The sequence below is a fragment of the Phycodurus eques genome, chromosome 9 (genome assembly GCF_024500275.1).
Source record: "Phycodurus eques isolate BA_2022a chromosome 9, UOR_Pequ_1.1, whole genome shotgun sequence".
Classification (NCBI taxonomy): Eukaryota; Metazoa; Chordata; class Actinopteri; order Syngnathiformes; family Syngnathidae; genus Phycodurus; species Phycodurus eques.
In genome coordinates this window covers 10,152,145-10,174,530 of record NC_084533.1, presented here as the reverse complement: position 1 = coordinate 10,174,530, position 22,386 = coordinate 10,152,145, and the positions used below count along the sequence as shown (strand labels likewise).

General features: G+C 40.0%; 1 protein-coding gene across 5 annotated transcripts in view; it reads right to left on the bottom strand.

Annotated features, from left to right (window-relative positions):
- diaph2 (diaphanous-related formin 2) overlaps positions 1-22,386 on the bottom strand; it is a 527,556-nt gene that overhangs the window by 473,469 nt on the left and 31,701 nt on the right. For 4 of the 5 annotated variants that reach the window (XM_061686696.1, XM_061686691.1, XM_061686695.1 and 1 more), the window contains 2 exons: positions 11,303-11,407; positions 3,305-3,325 (listed from right to left, as the gene is read on the bottom strand). In XM_061686696.1, the coding sequence (XP_061542680.1) occupies positions 3,305-3,325; positions 11,303-11,407 (126 nt within the window). The remainder of the gene's footprint in view (positions 1-3,304; positions 3,326-11,302; positions 11,408-22,386) is intronic. The other variant, XM_061686692.1, reaches the window with a different exon arrangement.

The window sequence follows — 22,386 nt, the reverse complement described above, 5'->3', positions numbered from 1 at the left end:
AATTAAACATACAGCCTTTGACCGGACTTCAGTGAAAAAGTATTTAGTAGTCCATTCTATTTTAAACACTCGGCACTCACTGTCGACTTTTCTTTTCTTTAACCCACTCATTGTTGAAGGGTTCAGAGCAGTAGCAATGTAAAAACAGAACAGCCAAAGTCAAGTCAATGTATCACTGTACCTACTGCGCTACCAGGTGGAACCACTGGGCATTACAGGACAACCTGGTGAAACCACTCGGCATTACAGGACAAGGTCACTTTAAGGCAGTCATGATTTTGATATGATTTGGGCGATTCTGTACCAATCTTTGGCTGGCCGGATTGAAATGATCAACAGGCTATGTGGCCCGCGGGGCGTAGTTCTCCCACCCCTGCCCTAACACCATCAATAATTGTAATGATGTGAATGTTCATTGATCTTGTGTGTGTTTATTCCCCCTCTGCAGCTTTTGTTGTGTCTTAACCTTTTTTTTTTTCTCTCTCCACCAACTGGGACCAGGAGTAACAGTGTCATCTAGACACATGACATCTCTAGCTTCCAAGATGTTCAGGAAGCCAGCTAACATGTCAATGACACATAGGAGTTGAGAAATGCTTTTGCTAAGCTGTATGCTAAATACAATCAATGGAGTGCACCATAGTAAAATATACATAATCAAATAACTAGTGTGCCGGCACGGTGGACGACTGGTTAGCACATCTGCCTCACAGTTCTGGGGACTGGGGTTAAAACCCCGGCCCCGCCTGTGTGGAGTTTGCATGTTCTCCCCGTGCCTGGCTGAGTTTTCTCCGGGCACTCCGGTTTCCTCCCACATAACAAAAACACGCGTGGTAGGTTGATTGAAGACTCTAAATTGCCCATAGGTGTGAATGTGAGTGCAAATAGTTGTTTGTTTCGATGTATCCTGCGATTGGCTGGCGACCAGTTCAGGGTGTACCCCGCCTCCTGCCCGAAGATCGCTGGGATAGGCTCCAGCAGCCCGCCACCCTAGTGAGGATAAGCGGTAAAGAAAATGGATGGAAATAACTAGTGTCTTCAGTATTAAGAATTTTGTAATGCTCCAGTGCCAAAATTATACACCAGAGGGCTTCACAGTCTCTCGATTATGTTTCCATATGTATTTCTATATCACGGTTTTCATCTATTGCGGGAGTGATCCGGAAACTAACCCCTGCGATGAATGAGGGACTACTGTACTGTGTATGGAAAAATCTGTTCAAATGCTTTAATGTGCTGAAGAAATTCATTAAGTCCTTATGTACATTACCGTATTTTCACGACTAAAAGGCGCACCGTATTAAAACATGCAGTCTCAGTTACGGGGTCTATTTCTGTATTTAACACATGCGTTATTTAGCACACCGTATTATTGGGCTGAGGCATGGTAAAATATACGCTAGCTTAAAACATACGGTAGCCCACAACTAATGCATCTCAAGATTCAAATTAACCTTGCTGGTTGCATTCCTTAACCGAAGAGCATTGACGTCCGCATTATTGGGAAGCTTTTATTTTGAAGGTGGCTTTCGCCGTGAGTTGGTGACTTATTACCGTAATGCTGAGTATGAACAACATTAGGGGCGGCTGGCTTGATTGCTACTGAGTGGAGGCAGTCATTTTCGGGGGTCCTTAGCCAAAACGATGTTTTGCACAATGCACATACCGGCGCTATATACCTACTGGGGGCGTACCTTTAGAGTCCTCCTTCACGCTCACCCTTCCTCCTTTACGTCCGTATGCTGTCCTCAGCCACGTCCGCTTTTCCTCTGTATAAGCAGCATGTCGGCAGGAAATGCTCCCAAGTCAGTCAAGCAGAGCCCTCATCACAACTTTTATAGCTTTTGGAACCCGGTGCACACAAGGCGCACCGCATTATAAGGCGCCCCGTCCATTTTGGAGAACATTTAAGACTTTTAAGTGCGTCTTATGGTCCTGAAAATACGGTACTTATTTTCTCACCAGATGAAGTAGATTTTTTTTAATCTCAAGTATATTTGAGAAAGTTGATCAGGTTCTCCTCATATTTTAAAGCAGTTTTAAAAGTAGACCAATGCATTTCCGACAAGCAGTCTGGATCCAAACTGAGGCAATTATGTTATAGTCAATTTACTGAACACAATGTGGCCAATGACGTTGAACAGAGAGAAACTTTGCCCACACCAATACAAGCGAAGCAAAGACCCCGCTCTTCCCCCACGCAATCGACAAACAAAAGAACAGTTGGACAAAGGAATAAGAAATTGCAATCGATAAAAAAATGTCCATGTGAAGTGAAAAGGAGTTTTGTCTGAGAGCATGGGCAGAGTGAAGGCTAGGTGACCGTGCGCTGCTTTACCTTGTCTGTGGTCCTGTTAAGCATCCAATGCTTCAGACCATTGCAAAAGGCCAATGAAATGTCACACAAATGCACAACTACACATTTCATTGATGATTGTGTTTTTGGTTCTAAAAGCACTGAAACAAAAACTTTCATGGTACCAAAGTGCATGAATAAGCATTGACATTATAGATGGAGAATTAAAGCACAATATAGTCAATAACAAAAACAAGAGCATATACAAAATTATGTACTGTATTTATGAAGCCACAAACACTAACTAAATTGATAACAGTTGATAAACTTGCTACATTTGTGTGTCTTTATACTAGGGATTGGCAACTCTTTTTTTGTTCTTTTATTTATGTTAAAAGGTTTACGAGAATCTTTCTTTGAACGTTCTCAACTGCACATAGGATGTATTTCATCTTCCCATTGACCAACATATTGTTGTTGTTCTTTAGACAGCAAACAAGTTGAGACTGAATCAGCAGCGTGCCCATCCCAAATGTAAACATAAATAAAAGTGTATGCTGGAATCATATTTTTATTGATCGCATGGTGTCGTTGCAAATAGAGCGGTGCGATATGGCCAAAAATTGATATTCCAATACAGTTAACTTAATATATATCCCGATATGGTATTTTTCCTTGAAATTACATGAAATTAATGGCAATTTTCTGTGGGCTTTTTTTTCCTCTGTTCATTTATAAAATACATAATTTATGTAGGTCACACAATAATGAAATAAAGATCAATAAAGATAAAATAAAAAATATCCAGTGGCCAAATACACACCACTGAAAATATTTAGCAGCATAACAATTTTTCAAGAAATGCAGAAAGTGAAAATAATTAATAAAGCCAACACGGTATGCCTACCATTTACGTGTCATTTTATCGCACAGCTCTACTTCCAAATATGTAAGTATGTGTGTTCCAAGGCAGATAGAAAAAGAAAATAGAAATAATGGATTACTTACCGCAACTTTGCTCCCAGTTATCTGCATGCAGCAATCAGCGGAGAAGGTTAATGTGCAAAAAGACACAAACAGCACAGTCATAAGTAGGCCAGACAATTACTCGAGGCATGAGCGTGAACTTGTGATGTTACATAGTCTATCATACACGATACAGCTAAGAATTGGTTTAATACATTTGACAAGACAACAGTTTTACTATTAGAAGCACATCCAAAAGAAAATGTCTGTTTTGTAGCTAAAAATTTCCAGATGTTTCAGGTGTTAATAAAACAGGGAGGTGAAAAAAATTAATCATGCAAACTATTTTAGCTTTTCTTCCCCATTGCCAATTTATTCCTTAGAATGTCTGTATAGTAATTACATGGCAACAACTATGGAAATGATGAAGTCATATTTTTAGCTTATCTGTTAAAAATACAGATCCATTAACTAAAATGAATGGTGGAGGGTGCTGCTGCCCTAACATCAATCAGGCATCATTAGTGATTAAACCAGTGTGTCAGAGCACTCGGGAGGATAGTCACCAGGCAACAAGTTCTCACCAGAATTTAGTGCTAAATTATATAAAATGTAAGCCGCTACATTACGGTCAAGACTTGGGTAACGTGGTACAAAATGACTGCACTTTGACTATCAACCTGTCAAGCATGCAGATATTTATCGACTCCTTCCATACTTCAACCATTTGAGATGGTGCATTTGTCTCAAGATTTCTGTGCGATGCGGGACCAAAAAACTAAAAATAAAAAACGAGCCAGTCAGCTTCATACGGAAAATATATTTGTAGTAATTACCAACAACACTAGCCACAGAAACAACAAAATGTAGTGTATTTAACCCCTGCTTGCCTATCTGCCAGGTCCGGATATTTATGATGTGATTATTTTTCATCAAGAATCTCTCTTGAGGACAACGTGGTGGTTCGGCACAGGCTCGTCTTATTTTGGTGGGTTCATTTCCTGCACCACACTGCTTGTCGTTTGCTTTATAGTTTCAGGCTGGGCTGGGCAGCTTCTGGAGGGACAATCATTCTTGCGCATCTGCAACCAATCCGCAATCAACTGGGTTTAAAGATCTGGCGGATCGACGAACGGGCGCCAGATGATTCCCGCTTCCACGAAGGGTACTTCGGCCTACACGCTTGTTTTCTGTGAAACCATTTCGTCTGAGAATTCCCGGTTTGATTCCTTGTCTTTCTCCACCAGTTCCTCTCAAACTTCTCGTCACAGGTTCCTTCGCCCAGCCTGGCTCCGCATTGTCTCCTCAAGTCTCTCTTTTCCTCAACAGACCCAAGAACCCCCTCGGCCCTCGTAATCAGCTTTCCTGCCTCGCCCCTGCAACCCACCCAATTGCTGCTCGCCATGTGATGCTCCTGAACTCTGTACACGTAATCTCCCCTGATATATTAAACGAAACATCCACTCTAACCATACGTCTCCTGTTCGCTTTTGGGTCCACATCCGCAGCAATAAAGACGCCCGTTACACAGCAAGCAGATATACGATGTATCTGTTGATAACGATGGTTGGTGGCCCTAGTTTCACTGCGGTTTGGGTGTCCTTCCACCAGACAACTGCATTCCAATGAAGAATTTCTCTGCGGAAATGCATATTGATTACATATCATTGTGGAACACGCTGTGACTTTTTCCTTTTACCTCTGTCGTTGTCCTATTTTCTTGCCCTTTTACTTTCTCTCGTTCGCTGCGCCTCGTCTAATCTTATTTCCCATATCTTTTAATGAGACTGTTCTCTTCGCCTTGCAAGACTTTACAGTTGCCGTGAAGTCAATTTCACACGGGCCGCCACCTGGTGTGTGACATAGTGGTTTTTAATCAGTCTTTGGATGCACCCCTCTCCACCATAAGACTTTAACACATCAGGAATGTTTGATGCTGACTAGACATACTGTCTGTGGCTCACAATCTTTTCCACAGTTGGTGCCACACAAACTGTACAAAAAATAAGAGTATAGAGTCAAAGATGCTCAGATCCTACAACAGACACTATCTTCAGAATGCACACAGAACAGAGCAAGTCCAACATAGTGTGTATTTGATGGCAACATAGTATTTTAGGGTGGATTGGTATTACAGTGGAACTTCTAAGGTCGAATAATTCATTCTGGAATGCAGGTAAAATCCCAATTTGTTGGAAAGCTAAGGTCTTGTGCGATATTTTGACGCTTTGCATGATGTCACATGACGGCAGTTCGATGACCAAAGTTTTAAATCAGAAGACATTGGGGGCATGGATTTTATCTGCAAATTTGGTCTCAATTCCCGGCTGAACTGAGATCTTGTGAGATATTCCAAGGTCTTGTGATCGATTCAATGCCATGAGAGTATCGTACAACTTGCAACTTGACTTTTCGCCTCTAATCCGTGCAGAATCAGTTCATGCAAGGCAAGGTAGGACAGAACTAGCCTTGTATAACAGTGGTTTGAACTGCAAAGTTTTTAATTTAGGATAGTTTACTGTAGAGTAGTGATTCTCAACCAGTGTGCCGGGAGCGCTCTTCAGGTGTTTCGTGGGAAATTATAACATTTTATGTAATTGCTCAAAAAATTATTTAAAAAATAATGTATCTTTTTCATTTATTTATGCCAATACTATTCTATTAGTATATACTATTCTATTATTAATTTGTTTATTACAATATTTACTATTCTATTCTATTAGATGCCAGGAAGTACATACAGTAATTAATGTATCCACTTTTTGTGACTTTTTTTTGTTGGTGTGCCGTGAGATTTTTCAATTTGGGTCAATAAATGTTGGAAATCACTGGTTTAGAGGAATGTTGTTGTTTTTTGTTTTTTTTCTTCAATCGAATGTTGGTTGAACTACAAGGTGAAACGACAACGACATTGAAATAAAGCCAAGAAAAAGCCAAACCTGTAGAACTAATCCCATGATACACTCTGAATTGAGGTTTTGAGAGACTGCCTGAGTGAGGGCTGGCTTAATGTCAGTTGATTTTTCAAAGTTTTGCATTTTTTAGAATTTTGGGTCGAATTCCGGAATGGAATAACCGGAGCAACATAAAAGTAACAATTTGCAGAATATTGAGAATTAATCCTGTAATGTTTTATGAACTGAGCTCTTGGGAGATACTCTGAGATTTTGCCTGATGGTGGTTGTAATTCCAAAGTCTGCAATTAAGTGACTTTTGAGGCATTTTATTTCCCAAAATTGTACGACCTATCCTCAACAGAAAGCCAAAGAAAACGCGCATAAATTGTTTGAATCTCATGGAACAAAGCTTCTGTGATGTACTATTTATGGTAATGTTGAACTCCAAAGTTTTGTGTGACTTTAGAGGCATTTTTTTTCCAGAAAATTATTGTACAAATTATAGAGCTTCAACCTTGTAGGTGCCACTGTATCGATGTATCATGTTGAGGAAAATGATATTTGAATGGAAGCACATTAAGAATGTTGAACTTTTCTGTTAAGACCAAAAGAGCCAAATTGAATAAATAAATTACATCTAAAATTAAATGCCATGAAGTATTTAATTAGTATTAGTTGTGTATTTAACAATTTCAATATTCATGTTTATTTCAATATTAATTTGTTTATTTCAATATTTACTTAATATTTCCATACATTTATAAATTATTTAATTATGCAAGTATTTATTCAATTATTTCAAAATGTATTTATTATGCCAATATCTGTTTAGTTATTTGAATATTTAATTATTTTACTATTAACTGGTTTAAATTTGTGGCAGTGGGCGGGACAAGTGCTGAGCCAGCCCCAACCAATTGCCTTTACCAGTATGAGCTCTTGCGTCCGTTAATCACATTTTAGGAAAAGTCATGTTTTTAACAGTCAATACAGAGGCCAGTAAATTTCATGCGCTTCATGCATGAGTTATTAACAGACATTTTAGACCTCGCAGAAAATTTACACGCAAGAATATCAGACCCAGAGCATATGAAGTGCAAAGCAGATTGAAGTTCTTAGGAGTTATTCCCGTTCTCTGACCAAGATATTGACTAAAGTGTGCTTGCAAACTTAGAGGAAGTTCTCCAGCGTTTCTCCCATACTAGGCCACAACACACACATGGACCACAGCGTCAGGCTTTTGACATTACCCACGGCCGTTGTAGAACATAAGTGTCCGGTGTGGGGCATCAAGTAAAATTGCTGAGTGATTTGGAGTTTCAAAGACAACAATCATGAAACATACTGGCCCATGTATTAACCATTAACCATGGCTCTTCCTAAAATGTCTGTGATTAACTCACAGAGGAGCTCATGGAGGAGAAACCAACTGTTTGGAGCTGGATTAGCACTAGTCCCACCCAGTGCCCATCCACTAAATTTGATGGGAGAGAATGACAGATTTTGAAAGGTTTAAAAAAAATACACAATAAAATCAATATTGAAAAAAATAATTAACTATATATTGAAACAAATACTGAAATAATGTAATACTTAAAATATTTTAATGATGGACTCTTGGTCTTCCATAATCATGCACCTCAAGCACCTTAAGTGCAGCAGAGTTTGAAATTTGTCATTACAAAAAAAGAGAAAGGACGCAACAGGATAACAGGAAATTTGGCAGTTTGGTGAAAATTAAAAAGACAAGGGACAATTAAAGCAGGTGGAAGACATGTCCATGCAAAGTTGATGGTCAAGAATGTCCATAAAACACGCCTCAGCAAAGCAGAGTTAGATTCTGTTCTATATAAACCCAGCTCATGTTCAAATTGGTCAATGTGCAAATTCTCCCAAGGAAAAAGCTATTCTTTTATGTCGGAGGATGTTATTTGCAAGACTCCTGCAGAGAAGTGAGAAGTGTTTCTCAACCTTGCCTGGTGATAAAAAGGTAGCTATTCGTGACGGGGAAGAGAAAGGAATATTACCACAACTTTGGAAGACATTTTTACATGAGTAAACAAAATAATCTGTCCTTCTCAACATTAGATTAATGTTTTAGGCCACATTTATAGGCGCTACCGCAATGGTATACTGTACATTTTATAAAGGGTTAGTTTTGTATGCAGAAATGTGTACAACATCTGCATTAATGGAAAGGTTAAGGCCATGCAATATTTTTAGATATGTATTTTTCAATGAGTAGATCGATGTAAACCTCCCCCTCTGTGCATTTTAATTCTGTATTCACTGGGTGATCATTTGAAGCCAAATAGATACCAAGGTATAAGAATTGAAATTGGGAAAATACTGTATGTCTCTTCAGTTACAGCAATTTATAAAAAAAAAAAAAAAAAAAAAAAAAAAAAAAAAAAAAAAAGATGGGCAGATTCTATCAGGACATTAAAAACCATCAAAAACAGAGGAAAATGCAAAAACAGAAAGAACCAAAACCAAGCTGTAATCCATGAGGCAAATAAAAACACCAAGTGCCACATCAAACCAACGCACCAAAATTCCTGCATTAATCATTTGTTTCACATTTCCATAAGCAATATTTACCCTAAAATGCCCAACAGGGTTTGTTGTCATAGGATGAAAAATATTACCACTATCAGACGGTTATTAAAATATTCTCAACAGATCATCTGCGTTCACTCGTTTCACTATCTTGGTCTCATTTTGAATTTTTTTTTATTATTAATCATCATTAATACATAAAATGGGTTTGTTCTTGTGGCAAGATCCCTTGTCTATTTTATGCAGACCAAGGTTATGATTTTTAAAAAAAATTATATCAAGCCAAAAAGTCCTCCCTTCGTTTTGTCGCAAACATGATTTCTGGATCTAATTTTACCCATCGCACCCATAAAAGGGAATAGAGAATATAGTCACTTGAACAAAGGCTACACTTTTCATTGCCAGAGGGCAGCCCTGTGGCACTCAATGATATGTCAACACTGACATTCAACCATCCGCTCTTCTTCACGTCCTAATGATAGTAATAGCAGAGTTCTGAGACACAAGATGTTTTCTGCTCATGTCTTTTGACTCCACACATTATGTGGACGAGTTGAATAATGCATAATGGGCCCGGTGAGAAATTCACTGATCTTGGAAAAAAAAAAAATCATCATTATCAATAATGACGTTTAATTACCATAACAATGAGGAGGTAAATAAATGATGATGCTTCACAGGTCAACAAAGCTAGTGGAGGAATAATAAAAACAATCAGTCTTTCCTAGATTATTGTTGATGAGTCACTAAATTTACGTTCTTGGAATGCATAATGCAAAAAAAACAAGTATTGCACAAATAGTAGTGTTTATTTACTCAACTAGAGATGACTGTAGATGGGGGAGGCATGGAAAAATGTTAAACGATAACGGTATTTCACACTAGGCAGATCGAAGTTTAAAACAGAATAAAACTTTTATGAAGAAATGTAGTGAAAAGCAAACTAAGGTGAAAATAATACATTTTGTTGTTTTTTTGGATTGTTTTGTTTTGTTTTTAATTTCCTGATGGGGAAAAGAAGAGTCTATTTGAGGGAGACATTTATCGGTCTTGAGTGGAGTAAATATGCTATCATTATTATTATTATTAATTTCACAAAATCAGGTACTGTTGACCCAAACTTACATTTAACATCATAACTGTTAATGTGGACTCACATTAACACCTACGGGCAATTTAAAGTCTTAAATGAACCTACCATGCATGTTTTTGGGATGCGGGAGGAAACCTCTAAATTGCCCGTAGGTGTGATTGTGGTTGCGAATGGTTGTTTGTTTGTTTGCATGTGCCCTGCAATTGGCTGGCAACCAGTTCAGGCTGTACCCCGCCTCCTGCCCGACGATAGCTGGGATAGGCTCCAGCACGCCCACAACCCTAGTGAGGAGAAGCGGCTCAGAAAATGGATGGATGCTGGAGCTGCTTTTATTGCAAGAGAGCTGTTTGACCCACAAATCCATTTGCAACTTTTACAAGTACCAAACGATAAGTGAATTTAGCACCAAGAAAACATCCATGCAAGTCCGCGTCAACCCGAAAACCATTTTGCATGCAAGCAAATAGCTAGAAAAGCGCTGACCATCCACCTGGCAGTCAGTCAGTGAGTGAGTGAGTGAGTGAGTGAGTACTAGGGGGGGGAACGGTTCACAAAATCCACGGTTCAGTTCTTATCTCGGTTATGTGGTCACAGTTTTTGGTTCGGTACACGTTGACTTTTAGGAAAATCAATTATGTCTTATATACCGTTGGAGGTTTGTTTCAGCACCATTAATTATCTATGAAATATGTCCAAACTTTTTTCATACCCTGCAATGCTGCCGCAGAGCCAGTGAAGTGCTAAAAACAAATCACTTTTGGATGAACTTTTAGGTGCTGGGAAATGTGGTTTTCCAAGATCACGACGCATTGACAACGACACAAAAAGGCATCGTTACTACCCAGAATTCAACACCGGCTGTGGATAGTCGAAAGACGTAATTGGATGCATTCTTAAATATCCACCGAGCGCGCTCTGCTACAGTCCGTGCCGTTTGGAAACGCAAGGCAATGTTGGAATGTGCGCACTCAGAGTAAAGTTAGGGCGTCAGATTGAATTTCCAAATTCACCTTATACGCACCGCTGCAACCATGCGCGCCGTCATCTTGGCTTGCATTAGCGGCGACAAACTACTTAGCCAAATTAGTAAATGAGGGAAAAAAATAGTTGTCTACGAACCGAACAGGACACATGCGGACCAAACCGAAACAGTTGAACGGAACCGTTTTGACGGCTTTCAAAAATTGTTCTACCCCTTGTGCCTACAATTACCCAGTAATGGTGGTTGCAGCATGATGGGAACAAAATGATAAGGGTGTGAAGGCGTGGGGGATAATTCAGACGGCAATCAGAATATTCAGAGGTGTGAAGCATGAAAAGTGTAGCAACGACGTAAGTGCAAGCAAGCCATACTGCAAAAGCAAAGAAATCAAGGCTGAACTCATTCTGGAGATTCACGAGGAGAGTCATCACGACACTTCAGCACAGCATAATTTCATTGGGTAAGCACACTTTACTTTGAAAGAGAAAAATTGACTTGACTTGACTTACAGATTTGGCAGTGGCTGAGATGTACTGGACCACCATCTCCCGTTTGGTACTTAAGTCCTTCCCGCGAAGCGGTGCCTTTCGCTCTTCATTCAGATTCATGTCCTCCTAGACAGCAGATGAACAGGAAGACAGTGAGTGACATTTAACAAAATGGAGAAGACGACAGAACATTAAAAGCACCACCTTTAAAGAGGACGTTGACAAAGAGTCTTCACTTATGTATTAGCTAAGCTTTGAAAGACAATAGAGGCAAAGAATGAAAGAATTACTGACAATCAATCTGATCAAATCCATCCATCAATTTTCTATAGGCCTACCACATACTTATTATGGTCACAGGTGAGATGATCCTATCTGAGCGGACTTTGGGCCAGAGGCAGGGTACACCCTGGACTGGTCGACAGCCAATCGCTGGGCACATATGTAAAAAGAATAATTCATACTTTCAAATTTATGGACAATTTGACAGTCGGAAATGAACCTAACATGCACGTTTCGAAGGAAGCCGGAGTACCTGGAGAAAACCCACGCAATCATGAGGGGAAAATGCAAACTCCACAAAGGAAACGCCAGAGCAGAGATTCAAAGACTAAACCTAAGAACTGAGATGTAGACGTGCTAACCGCTAGTCAACAGTATCCATCCATCCATTTTCCGTACCGCTTATCCTCACTACTGCCTGATCAAATTCAGTGGAATAAAGCCATGATTTTCTTCAGGGAACTACAGCTATGGTCACACTGCAAGGCATGATGCCCAATTTGGATTTTTTTGTTAAATAGGATCTTTTTATGTAGTAGTTTACATTACAAAAACAAATGAAACTTCTATTGGGAACGGACTGCATCCGTGAAGTGACATGCATGCGTACAAATCATGGCGTCACGTTGCGCATGCGCACAACACACAAAGAGCAGCGTGTTTAAATATGGCCACTTGTGCTGACGCATTTGTGGCAATTTCAAGGATTTTGTGCAACCAAAGCCGACATTTTCTTATCCATCAGTTCGAAAGGATCTCCTTTTCACCACTGACTGTTTTTTGCTCCTCCATCTGCCATTGCTTTTGTCATGTCTTTTTTTGTCAAACGTGACATTTGTTGCCTTTTGATGTGGTATAGGTCAGCTGACCGTGTCCAGCACATCCATATTGCACTCACAAAATTGGAATTGTACTGTTCACATTGACATGAAAAACATCAGATTACAGCCTACTACTCACATATACCAAGTACTGATGAAAATCAAATATTGTTTAAAAAAAAAAAAAAAAAAAACATTTTCTTGAACATGGCATAGAGTGAGGAAACAATATGTGAACCCTTTGGAATGTCTTAAATTTGGGGATAAATTGGTCATAAAATGTGGTCCGATCATCATCTCAATTGCAAGAATAAACAAACAGTCTGCTTACACTTACACCATACAAACAATTATGTTTTCATATTTGTATTGAAAATAACATTCATAGAACAGGGAGGAAAAAGTAAGAGAACCTCTAAGCTAAAGAGAGCTCCAAGAGCTAATCAATCCTGTGTAAGCCAACCTGTTGATTCAATTAGAAAAGATTGGAAGTGTGGCTTAAAGCTGCTCTGCCCACTAAAAAACACACACCAGGTTAGAATTGTCTCCGATCATTGCCTGATCGCTACCATGGCTCGCGCTCAAAAGAGCTACAATTAAGAATTGTTGACTTGTATAAAGCTGGAAACGGTGACTAAAGTATATCTAAAACTCCTTATGCTCATCAGCCCACAGTTAGACAAATTGTCTCTAAAATGGAAAAAGTTCAGCACTGTTGCTTCTCTTCCAAGGTGTGGCTGTCCTACAGTAATAAAGATGACTGCAAGAGCACTTTGCATAATACTCAACGTAAAAGGTAAAAATAACCCGAGAGTGTCAGCTGAAGACTTACAGGCATCAGTGGCACATGTCAAAATCTCTGTTGACAAATCTACCTAAAATAAAATATTTAAAAAGTATGGGGTTCTTGGTAGAACACCAAAGAGGATGTCGTTGCGGTCTAAAAAAAAAAACATTGCTGCACATTAGAAGTTTGCTAAGTTGAATTGTTTGGGAGGAACAGACAAACATACATCATGTGTGGAGGAAAAATAGCCATCTGTGGAGGAAAGTGGCAGAGCATACCAACATCAAAATCTTAGCCCAACTGTGAAGCATGGCGGAATGAGCATAATGGACACCACTGTTAAATCCTCATTTGAGGATGAAGTCGACGCTGCTGTGCTGCTCTTGCTCTCGGACATGGTTATGTTGCAGTAGGGAGCAGGTTAATGCCTAGATCAGACTACAGGATTTTAGCCCAGATATTGGCCCGATTTTTCTATCGCGGGCAATTTCCCAGATCCGGCCCGACATATTTTGTCAGGGAACGACAAAACTTCTTGCAGTGTGACATAATCCATGACCAATGATTTGGCCCTACGATAGCCCTATGACACCAAAATGAAATATCTAGCATGCTTGATTTTTTGGGACATCTTCCGTGTAGGGTGACATATCAACAACATCTCTCCGACAGCGCACCTCAACATCGACAAATAACATTGCATACTGCGACCTGCACGATACCTCCCGCCCTTATCCTTTACACATTGTCGGTTTTTGATGCAGTGCCGCCTGAGGGATCGAAGGTCACGTCATTCAATGTTGGTTTTCAGCCTTGCCGCTTACATGCAGTAATTTCTCCAGATTCTCTGAACCTTTTGATGATATTATGGACCGCAGATGATTAAATCCCCAAATTATTTGAAATTGTACGTTGAGGAACATTGTCCTTAAACTGTTCAACTATTTTTTCACGCACTTGTTCACAAAGAGATGAACCTCGCCCCGTCTTTGCTTGTGAATGACTGAGCAACTCAGGGAAGCTCCTTTTATACCCAATCATGGCACCCACCTGTTCCCAATTAACCCTCTTCAAATCCAAACCTTTTCCGGACTGCCTAATCACTAACATTTTTCCATATCATTTACCATTTTAATTGATGTTTTATGTTTTGTTATTTTTTTGTGTTTGTACTGTGACCTTGAATGGCTTAACAGGCACCTTTAAATAAAATAAATTATTATTAGTTGTAGTAGTAGTATTAGTAACAGCCCCGATACCAGTATCAATGCATCCCTAGTAGTATTAGAGCCATAAACCACTCTAAAATGAGATGAGTCATCTCAAGGGGCAAGTCTATTACAATAAAAGTTTACATAGAGGAAAGGAGTGCCAGTAAAGTGGGACAGTGGTATATGTTTACTACTGGATAATTGAAAGCAATTCTATGTTCTCTACATCATATCTGTCTCGACTCACACTGTGTCACAGAAAGCGCATGGAAACGGAAAATGGCTGACAAATGACGTATTTTCTGTTACAACTCTGATGCTGGAATTTAGCGGGATCTCTGTAAAATTAATATATGCTGGAAAGTGAGCTGCATGTAGCCTTTAAGTGAGGCGACAGAAATCCATGAAAATTAGGGCTGAGTACTAGGGATGTATCGATATCTATATATATCACGGTTCGGTTTTATCACGGTATTAATCTCACAGTATGGCAATTATTGCGATACCGTGGGAAAGATCAGGGCATTACAGTAAGAGTATTGCAGGAAGGTTCATGGTACCGGTGGAGTGAAGAGGTGAACACAGAAGAACCGAAAGGCCTCTATGTTTCTTGTTGGTCAAGTACTTCGTGATAGTCTTTAGTAGTTTCTGTGCATTTTCCTACAGGTTTTTGTGGAAAAATATTCAACTCATATTACTGTGCACTTCTAGCCGCATCCATCCAGTGTTTACATTTATGTACCACCAAAACGCTATTATTGTTGCAGCAATAATAATGCTATGCTCACAATAACAAAACTGTCCATTGAGAAATTGGCTGTTCATTAATTTGACAGTTTATATTGTCTTTTTTTTTTTTATAACATTTGGAATTTGATACTGCCTAATAACAGTGATTCCTTTTTTCAGTCTAAAAATTTAAGTCAAGTCAGAAAATAGATCACTCTTAGAGGCAACGCAGGTATAGAAAGACAGAAACAGCCAAGTAACAAAAAATAAAATAATCATGAAAATCCTTGTTAGACTCTTTTCCCCTGCTTATTGATATTGTCAGACTATTTATTTTTCTGAGCAGCCTTTGTAATGTTTTAACTTGAAATGTGTACATTTCATTTGAAGAGAGGGATTTTTGCATTCATGTTTGTATTTGTATGGCGTGGACCTGTTTTATGTTTGAGACGATAGTAATGGAAATGTTATTGGCAGAGGGATATGTTGTGATGAAGTCATGTGTAACAGCGAGTGTGGAACAATTCCCTCTCCATGTGTTGTTCTTTAACCCATGACCTTTGAATTTAGATCACAGTCACTACACCACGAAAGAGTGTTACTACAATATGCTTAAATTCGGCGGATACTCTATCGAGGGGGATGGCGGCCGGGCCGCAGAGGGCTGACTCAACGGTGTCGCTAACCGCGGGCCGGGACGAGGGCTTTGGGAAGCAGATGTCGACTGGCAGTCGGGCCCGTGGGCCTGCGCTTTGTTGGGGGGGGGGGGGGTCAGACAGGGGTAGCGGGACTTGGGGCTTCAAGGTGCAATCAAAGTGGCTTTCATCAATGTGTCCTGCTTCTTTTTTTTTTTTTTTAATTTGGTGATTAACGTACACACCTTATTCAACAGTTACATCCAGCGAAGCAGCATTTTGTCTGCATTACTTCTGCATCCAAATGCAGCATTTCGGTCATGTGGGCCAGTCAGCCAATCATCAATCATCAGTGTATTTCTTGTGACATGCTCACATGGGGTCACATGGGTTACATGTCCAATCCGGTGTATAATTACTGTAATAAGAAGGTGAAGCACAGTAGCACCATAGCTAAGCTAAATCGGTTTAAAATCCTAAGATTTCGGCATAAATGTCACACACAAAACAACTAGTTTCATTTGAGCTACCACTCTTGAATAAGATCATGTCCTTCCAAAGTTGAATCCATGAATTTCTCTTATATTTATCTTTCTTGGTGCACCAAGGTAGAGCGAGAAGAAAGGACAAAATGGCATTATTATTTAATCCTTGAGTAAATAAATGTTGCAAGGCTATATTAAAATGTACAAACTCAAGGAAAGAAGGACACACCAAAAAAATCTAATGAAGCCTTGATCGGCAGTGTGTGCGCAATATTGAGGGGCATCACTATCTTTGTGCTACTTTCATACTGCATCACAAAAGAAGTCTTTCATGCGAAAAGCAACGGCGGATGGAGCAAAGGCCGAGCAGAGGACTAATAGCTACAGAATGACATGGTGATTAGAATGGAAGGGGATGTTTGTAAGAAGCACTCACTCTCAAAAATAAATGTCTTTGTTTCAGCAGAATAAAGAAACACATTCAAGCTCCCGCTGGCAAATAAGGGAACATTTGCAGAGCCTTGCTGCCCTCTACTGGTAAGTGAAGAATATCTTACACTTTTTGCTTGAGCTTATCTCATTCAAGACTGACTCCAAATCACTAAATCCGCTTAGAATGCATTCATTCGTTCATTTATTATGAATTGAGAATGAGACAATATTACATAATGAAAGTAATGTCTTAGCAAAAGGTATTTTCAAGGAATTATATTGTTCCTTTGTCAATCATGTTCACACTGCTTCCAAATGGAATACAAATTTTAAGAGCTCTGGTCGTGAACAATAGGGCAGTCATTGTTAGAGTGGTTGTTACAGACAGTATGGTGGTTCACTTGCCAGCATATAGTCCGTTCCGACTCAGTGAGAATGTCAGTATGAATGGTTGTCGCTCTCTATATGTGAGTGACTGGCAACCAGTTCAGGATGGATGGCCTTCCGCCCGAAGACAACTGGGCAAGCACCCCGTAACCCTGAACAGGAGAAGCAGGACAGAAAATGGATGACTGTATGACTTTAGAGTACCTTATTGTTTTTAAAGATGTCTGTCTATATTTGCTTTTTAATTCTGTGGTCACAAAATAAATTCTTGTGAACCAGAATCAAAATAAAAAAGAAAACACTACAACATAAAAATAAAATGTTGAAAACAATTTGAAAAGCAATCATCCTTCAGGTGCCTTTTGGCAAATTCCAGGCGGAATGCCATGTGCCTTTTCCTAAGGAGTGGCTTCCGTCTGGTCACTCTACCATACAGACCTGATTGATGGAGTGCTGCAGAGATGTTTATCGTTCTGGAAGGTTCCCTTCTCTCCACAGAGGACCCCTGGAGCTCTGACAAAGTGACCATTGGGTTTTTGGTCACCTTGCTGACTCAGGCCCTTCTGGCCAGATTGCTCAATTTAGACAGGCAGCAAGCTCTAGGAAGAGTCCTGGTGGTTCGGAACTTCTTCAATTTACGGATGATGGAGGCCACTGTGCTCATTGGAAGAAAATGTTCTGTACCTCGAGACAATCCTGTCTCAGAGGTCTCCAGACAATTCCTTTGAATTCATGCTTGGTTTGTGCACTGTCATCTGTGGGACCTTACAGGGAGACAGGTGTGTGGCTTTCCAAATCATGTCCAATCAGCTGAATTTACTACAGGTGGACTCCAATTAAACTGTAGGAACCTCAAAAGGATGATCAGTGGAAACATGATGCACCTGAGCTCAATTTTGAGCTTTGTGGCAAAGGCTCTGAATACTTATGTACATGTGATTTATTTGGCGGCATGGTGGACGACTGGTTATAACGTCAGCCTCACAGTTCTGAGGATCCGGGTTCAATCCCCAGCCCCGCCTGTGTGGAGTTTGCATGTTCTCCCTGTGCCCGCGTGGGTTTTCTCCGGGCACTCCAGTTTCCTCCCACATCCCAAAAACATGCATTCATTGGAGACTCTAAATTGCCTGTAGGTGTGAATGTGAGTGCGCATGGTTGTTTGTTTGTATGTGCCTGCGATTGGCTGGCAACCAGTTCAGGGTGTACCCCGCCTCCTGCCTGATGACAGCAGGGATAGGCTCCAGCACGCCCGCGACCCTAGTGAGGAGAAGCGGCTCAGAAGATGGATGGATGTGATTTATTTGTATACATTTGCAAAAATACAAAAATAAAAACATTGTCATTATGGGTTGTTGTGTGTAGAATTTTGAGGAAAAAAATGAATGTAACAAACGAGTATCTGGATCGGATTGGATCTGAAATCTCAGATTTTACCACTCTCATACAAGCAGTCCATTCCATGTGCTGCTCTAGTACTTTCATCCAGCAGCAGGCCATGTGATCACAACAATAGGTTGGTAAGGTGCTAACATAGTACCAATGAGTGAAGGCCTCTTTATACTAACACGGTCGACACGCCCGCATTGCATCATGTGATCGACGAATTGGCCGGCGCGGCCCCTTATGCATACCTTGACGCGCACACGGCAAAAATTCTTGCTGCGCGTAGCATGCCGCGGAGATCATCTCTTGTGATTGGTCTGTTTTAGTCACATGCTGTGATGATGTAATCAGCGTTCCTCCCGGTTCCACGTAGCACCTACGCCACCGCCTTCTTGATCGATTTTGCAACATAATTAAACGTATCATCTGGTCATCTAGGTCCATTTGTTCTCGCAGACTCTGTTCCATGGTCGCCATTCTTGTTGCTTTGTTCCTTGTCACGGAAAGGAAAGTAAAAACGGCTACCGGAAATGGCCACAAAATGCAGAGGAAACTCCACCCTGTGGCGTCCTAGCCAATACCAGCCGTAGCGACACCCCCGACTTGGAGGTGAACTGCAGTACATTTTCAAAACTGCGCGTGTGGTTTGCGCTCGGGTATAAAGGCAAACTGCCTGCGGGATACCCACAGTAACGTCAGCGCGAGTATAAAGAAGAGCCTTAAGAGTCAATGTTGCTTGCTTAAAGTCATTCATTGACACTCCAGTTTGTTGACTGTAAAACTAAACTCACATAAAAAATGACACCTATTGAATGTTCAAATACATCACAGACTTCATTCCTTCGTTTTTGTTCACAAAAATTGTTAACTCAAAGCTAACTCACAATGAATGAAAAACACCTTTGACGAGCTAACAAAAATTAGCATTGAATTTGCGGCACTTATATCTCTCAAAATAGCTCCCTTCCCCCATGCCGTCAACACCTCCTCCATCCACTAATGAACGCAGCCGTTCCACCCGGAAGTAACTCCGAGAAAAAAAACATTGCTGATTTGTGAAAGTTAGAAAGGAGGGTACGCCCCTGTTCTTAGCAAGCCTTCCCTTGTGTAAGTAAGTCGCATATGTCATCAAAGATGAACGAAAATGACAAAAACGACAATACTCGAGTGTGCGTCACCAAGGCAACCACACGTGTAGGTGCCATCTTGAGGTAAGTAGGTAGAAGAGTTTTCATGATTTTTGGGGTCGATTTTGGATTATACTCAAGAGCGTATTATACATGAGAAATGGCAGTATGCAACTATAATCAGCCCAATTAATTTAATTCAAAGGTGATAAGAGTTTTATAACAAACTGAAAATCAGCCCTTACGGTACATTTCAAACATATGATCTAGAATGTATCATTTCAAATGAAGCAAATATTTTTTTTAAACTGTACTCCTTTCCCAGCCCTAAAAAAATTATTTCAGCTGTCAAAAATCAATTATTCCTACATCTTCCTGCAGATCTGTTTCATGACTAGGGTTGGGCATCGTTTGAATTTGAGCTATTCCAGTCCTGATTCCGGTTCCTTATTTCGATTACGGTTCCAAACAATTCTTTTAGGGGGCTGGGTCAAAAAAGTTTGCATGGTTTAAATAAAGGGTTTAAAATTATGAACATCCATTTTCTTAAGACCCCACAACATAGACTAAAATGAACATTTGACTCTGGGTTCTTTATAACCAGTATCAATATCAAACCTATGAAATAAAAGGCAATGTGTGTGGACCTAACCCAATTGACTTAATATTTATTAATTAATGTTTCAGCTAAAAGTTAAATATCTGTAGACTGTTTTATCACATAAAATGGTTTTTATGTGCAAGTTTTAACTTGACTACTCGTTTTAAGCTTGTAGCTTTTTATTTTGAAGGGTATGGACAGGAACTCAGCATTTTGGCACGAAAAGTAACTTCACATGGCACCGGTGATTATATTTTTTTATTTATTTTTAATGGATGGAACGAAAAGCTATAAAACCATGATTCCATTCGTTACCCACCAATGTGGCACATGGTTAGTGTTTGTGATACTGTGAGACAGTGTTTATGTGAATTTTGTCCAAATTCATTGTGATGTAACTTTACTAAGCTTGTTGTTAATGTTAACGTTATGTTAAGCTTTTTTTTCTCCCGATTATTGGCTCCGTGTAATATCGTGGGACAAACTGTCGTGCTTATTTGTGCATGTTGCATGATAAAAAATGGTAAAAGGGAGTAATCGATCAGGCTATGGACATTAGCTTTAAAGTTAGCAAGTTCTTACCTCTTCCGTACCTTTCTGGGGGCTCAGGGCAGATAAGGATGAATCTAAATCAGGCTCATTGTAATCAGATTCCGAATGTCCCTGGCCAGTCCACGTTTCGGGGAAGTGGACCGTGATATGGTCGCCATTTCACCGTGGGCCTTCGAACATTCGACGCGATGAGCGTTACAAGCCGTTTGTTGTCGTAGCGTCATCCCTTTCTTTTTCGGGAAAAGGCATTTTTGGCGTTAGCAAAACTGTTTTCGAGTAAGCTCTCTGTATTTATCCATATTTTTTCGCACAAACTTGTCAATCACCGTCTCTCTGTCTCTCTCAACCACGCTGAAAATGTTGGGGTTGATTGTTCAATTATTCAAATTTCTCGTTTGTGATTACTGTCCTAAACCTCTTGGACTGGTGTCAGCTACAGTTCTGACATCCAAGCTCAGTAAGGGGCATTTTCAGTGTATTTAATGTGCATTTTGATGAGGGGCTCTGGAGTCCTGCTGCGCTCATCCTGGAAAAAGACTGAGTGTCGACACACACACGACACTTTTGAAGTCGGTAATGGTGGATGACGTTTAAATGCATCTCAGCCTCTCCTGTAGTTCTGCTATCAAAGAATAACTTCACCTCACACACAGTTGTACCTTTCTGTCTCCTCTATTTTAATTTCTTCATTCATTTCCTCAGAACCCCTTCATGACCAGTCAGTCATAAGATTTAATTTAGGCTGTGTGCTATTTAGGCTTCAAAAACACACTGTGTGAGAGGCAAAGCACTTTCCCTGAAGGAAAAAAAATATTTTCACTTTCTCCAGGTCATTAGTGCACAGAGGGGGGTCAAAATAATATGTCACTGCCCTTTGAGGCCTGCTGGGCTGCTAAAGCTGCAGAATGGTGAAACAAGCAATAACAGAAAGGCTGTAAAAGATAGAGGCCAAACAGATTATCTGTGTGCGTGGTCATAAAAGGGATGGATCAGTATTAAAATATATACAGTGGAATCTTTGAGGTAAAAAAAAAACAATCCATTTCTGGATGGTTGAGGAACTATTTGTACAGTTGAAAATAATGTTTGAAACAAATTAGTTAAGTTAACAATAACTTCAGGGTCACCAGCATAAAACCTGTATTAACTCTATTATTGTCATCTAAGTATAAAAACAAGGCTACTATACAAACTTTAAAACCACGGCGGACGGGTAGGTGTCTGCACACAAAGACTAAACGCAGCTCATTTTTCAGTTCATGTTCCAATTTTCCTTCATTGTTGATTTACTGTCGCTAAAGCCATATTCTACTGAGCAGCCAGTACATCTGAGGACAAACGTAACTTTCCGGTTCTTTGGTTATCTACGGTTTAATCACTCAAAAAACTGAAAAGGTAAAACATATACTTGTGGGCATACTCATTTAGATGTTTATTGAGCTTAAGTTTTGTAAAAAAAAAAAAAAAAAAAAAAGTTTTAGTCCCAAAGGATTTGAGGATGTCTCGCATCCTGCAAGACTTGCTGAAGTCAGGCAGAAATTGTGAGAGTCTTAAGATTTCGTGAAGTCTTTTCGAAAGTCTTGCAAGCTATGTAGAGAATTGTCAAGGTCTTGCAAGAGTTTGAGAAGTCCCGTGGGATTTCAAGACGACTTGCACGATTTGCATTGTCACTG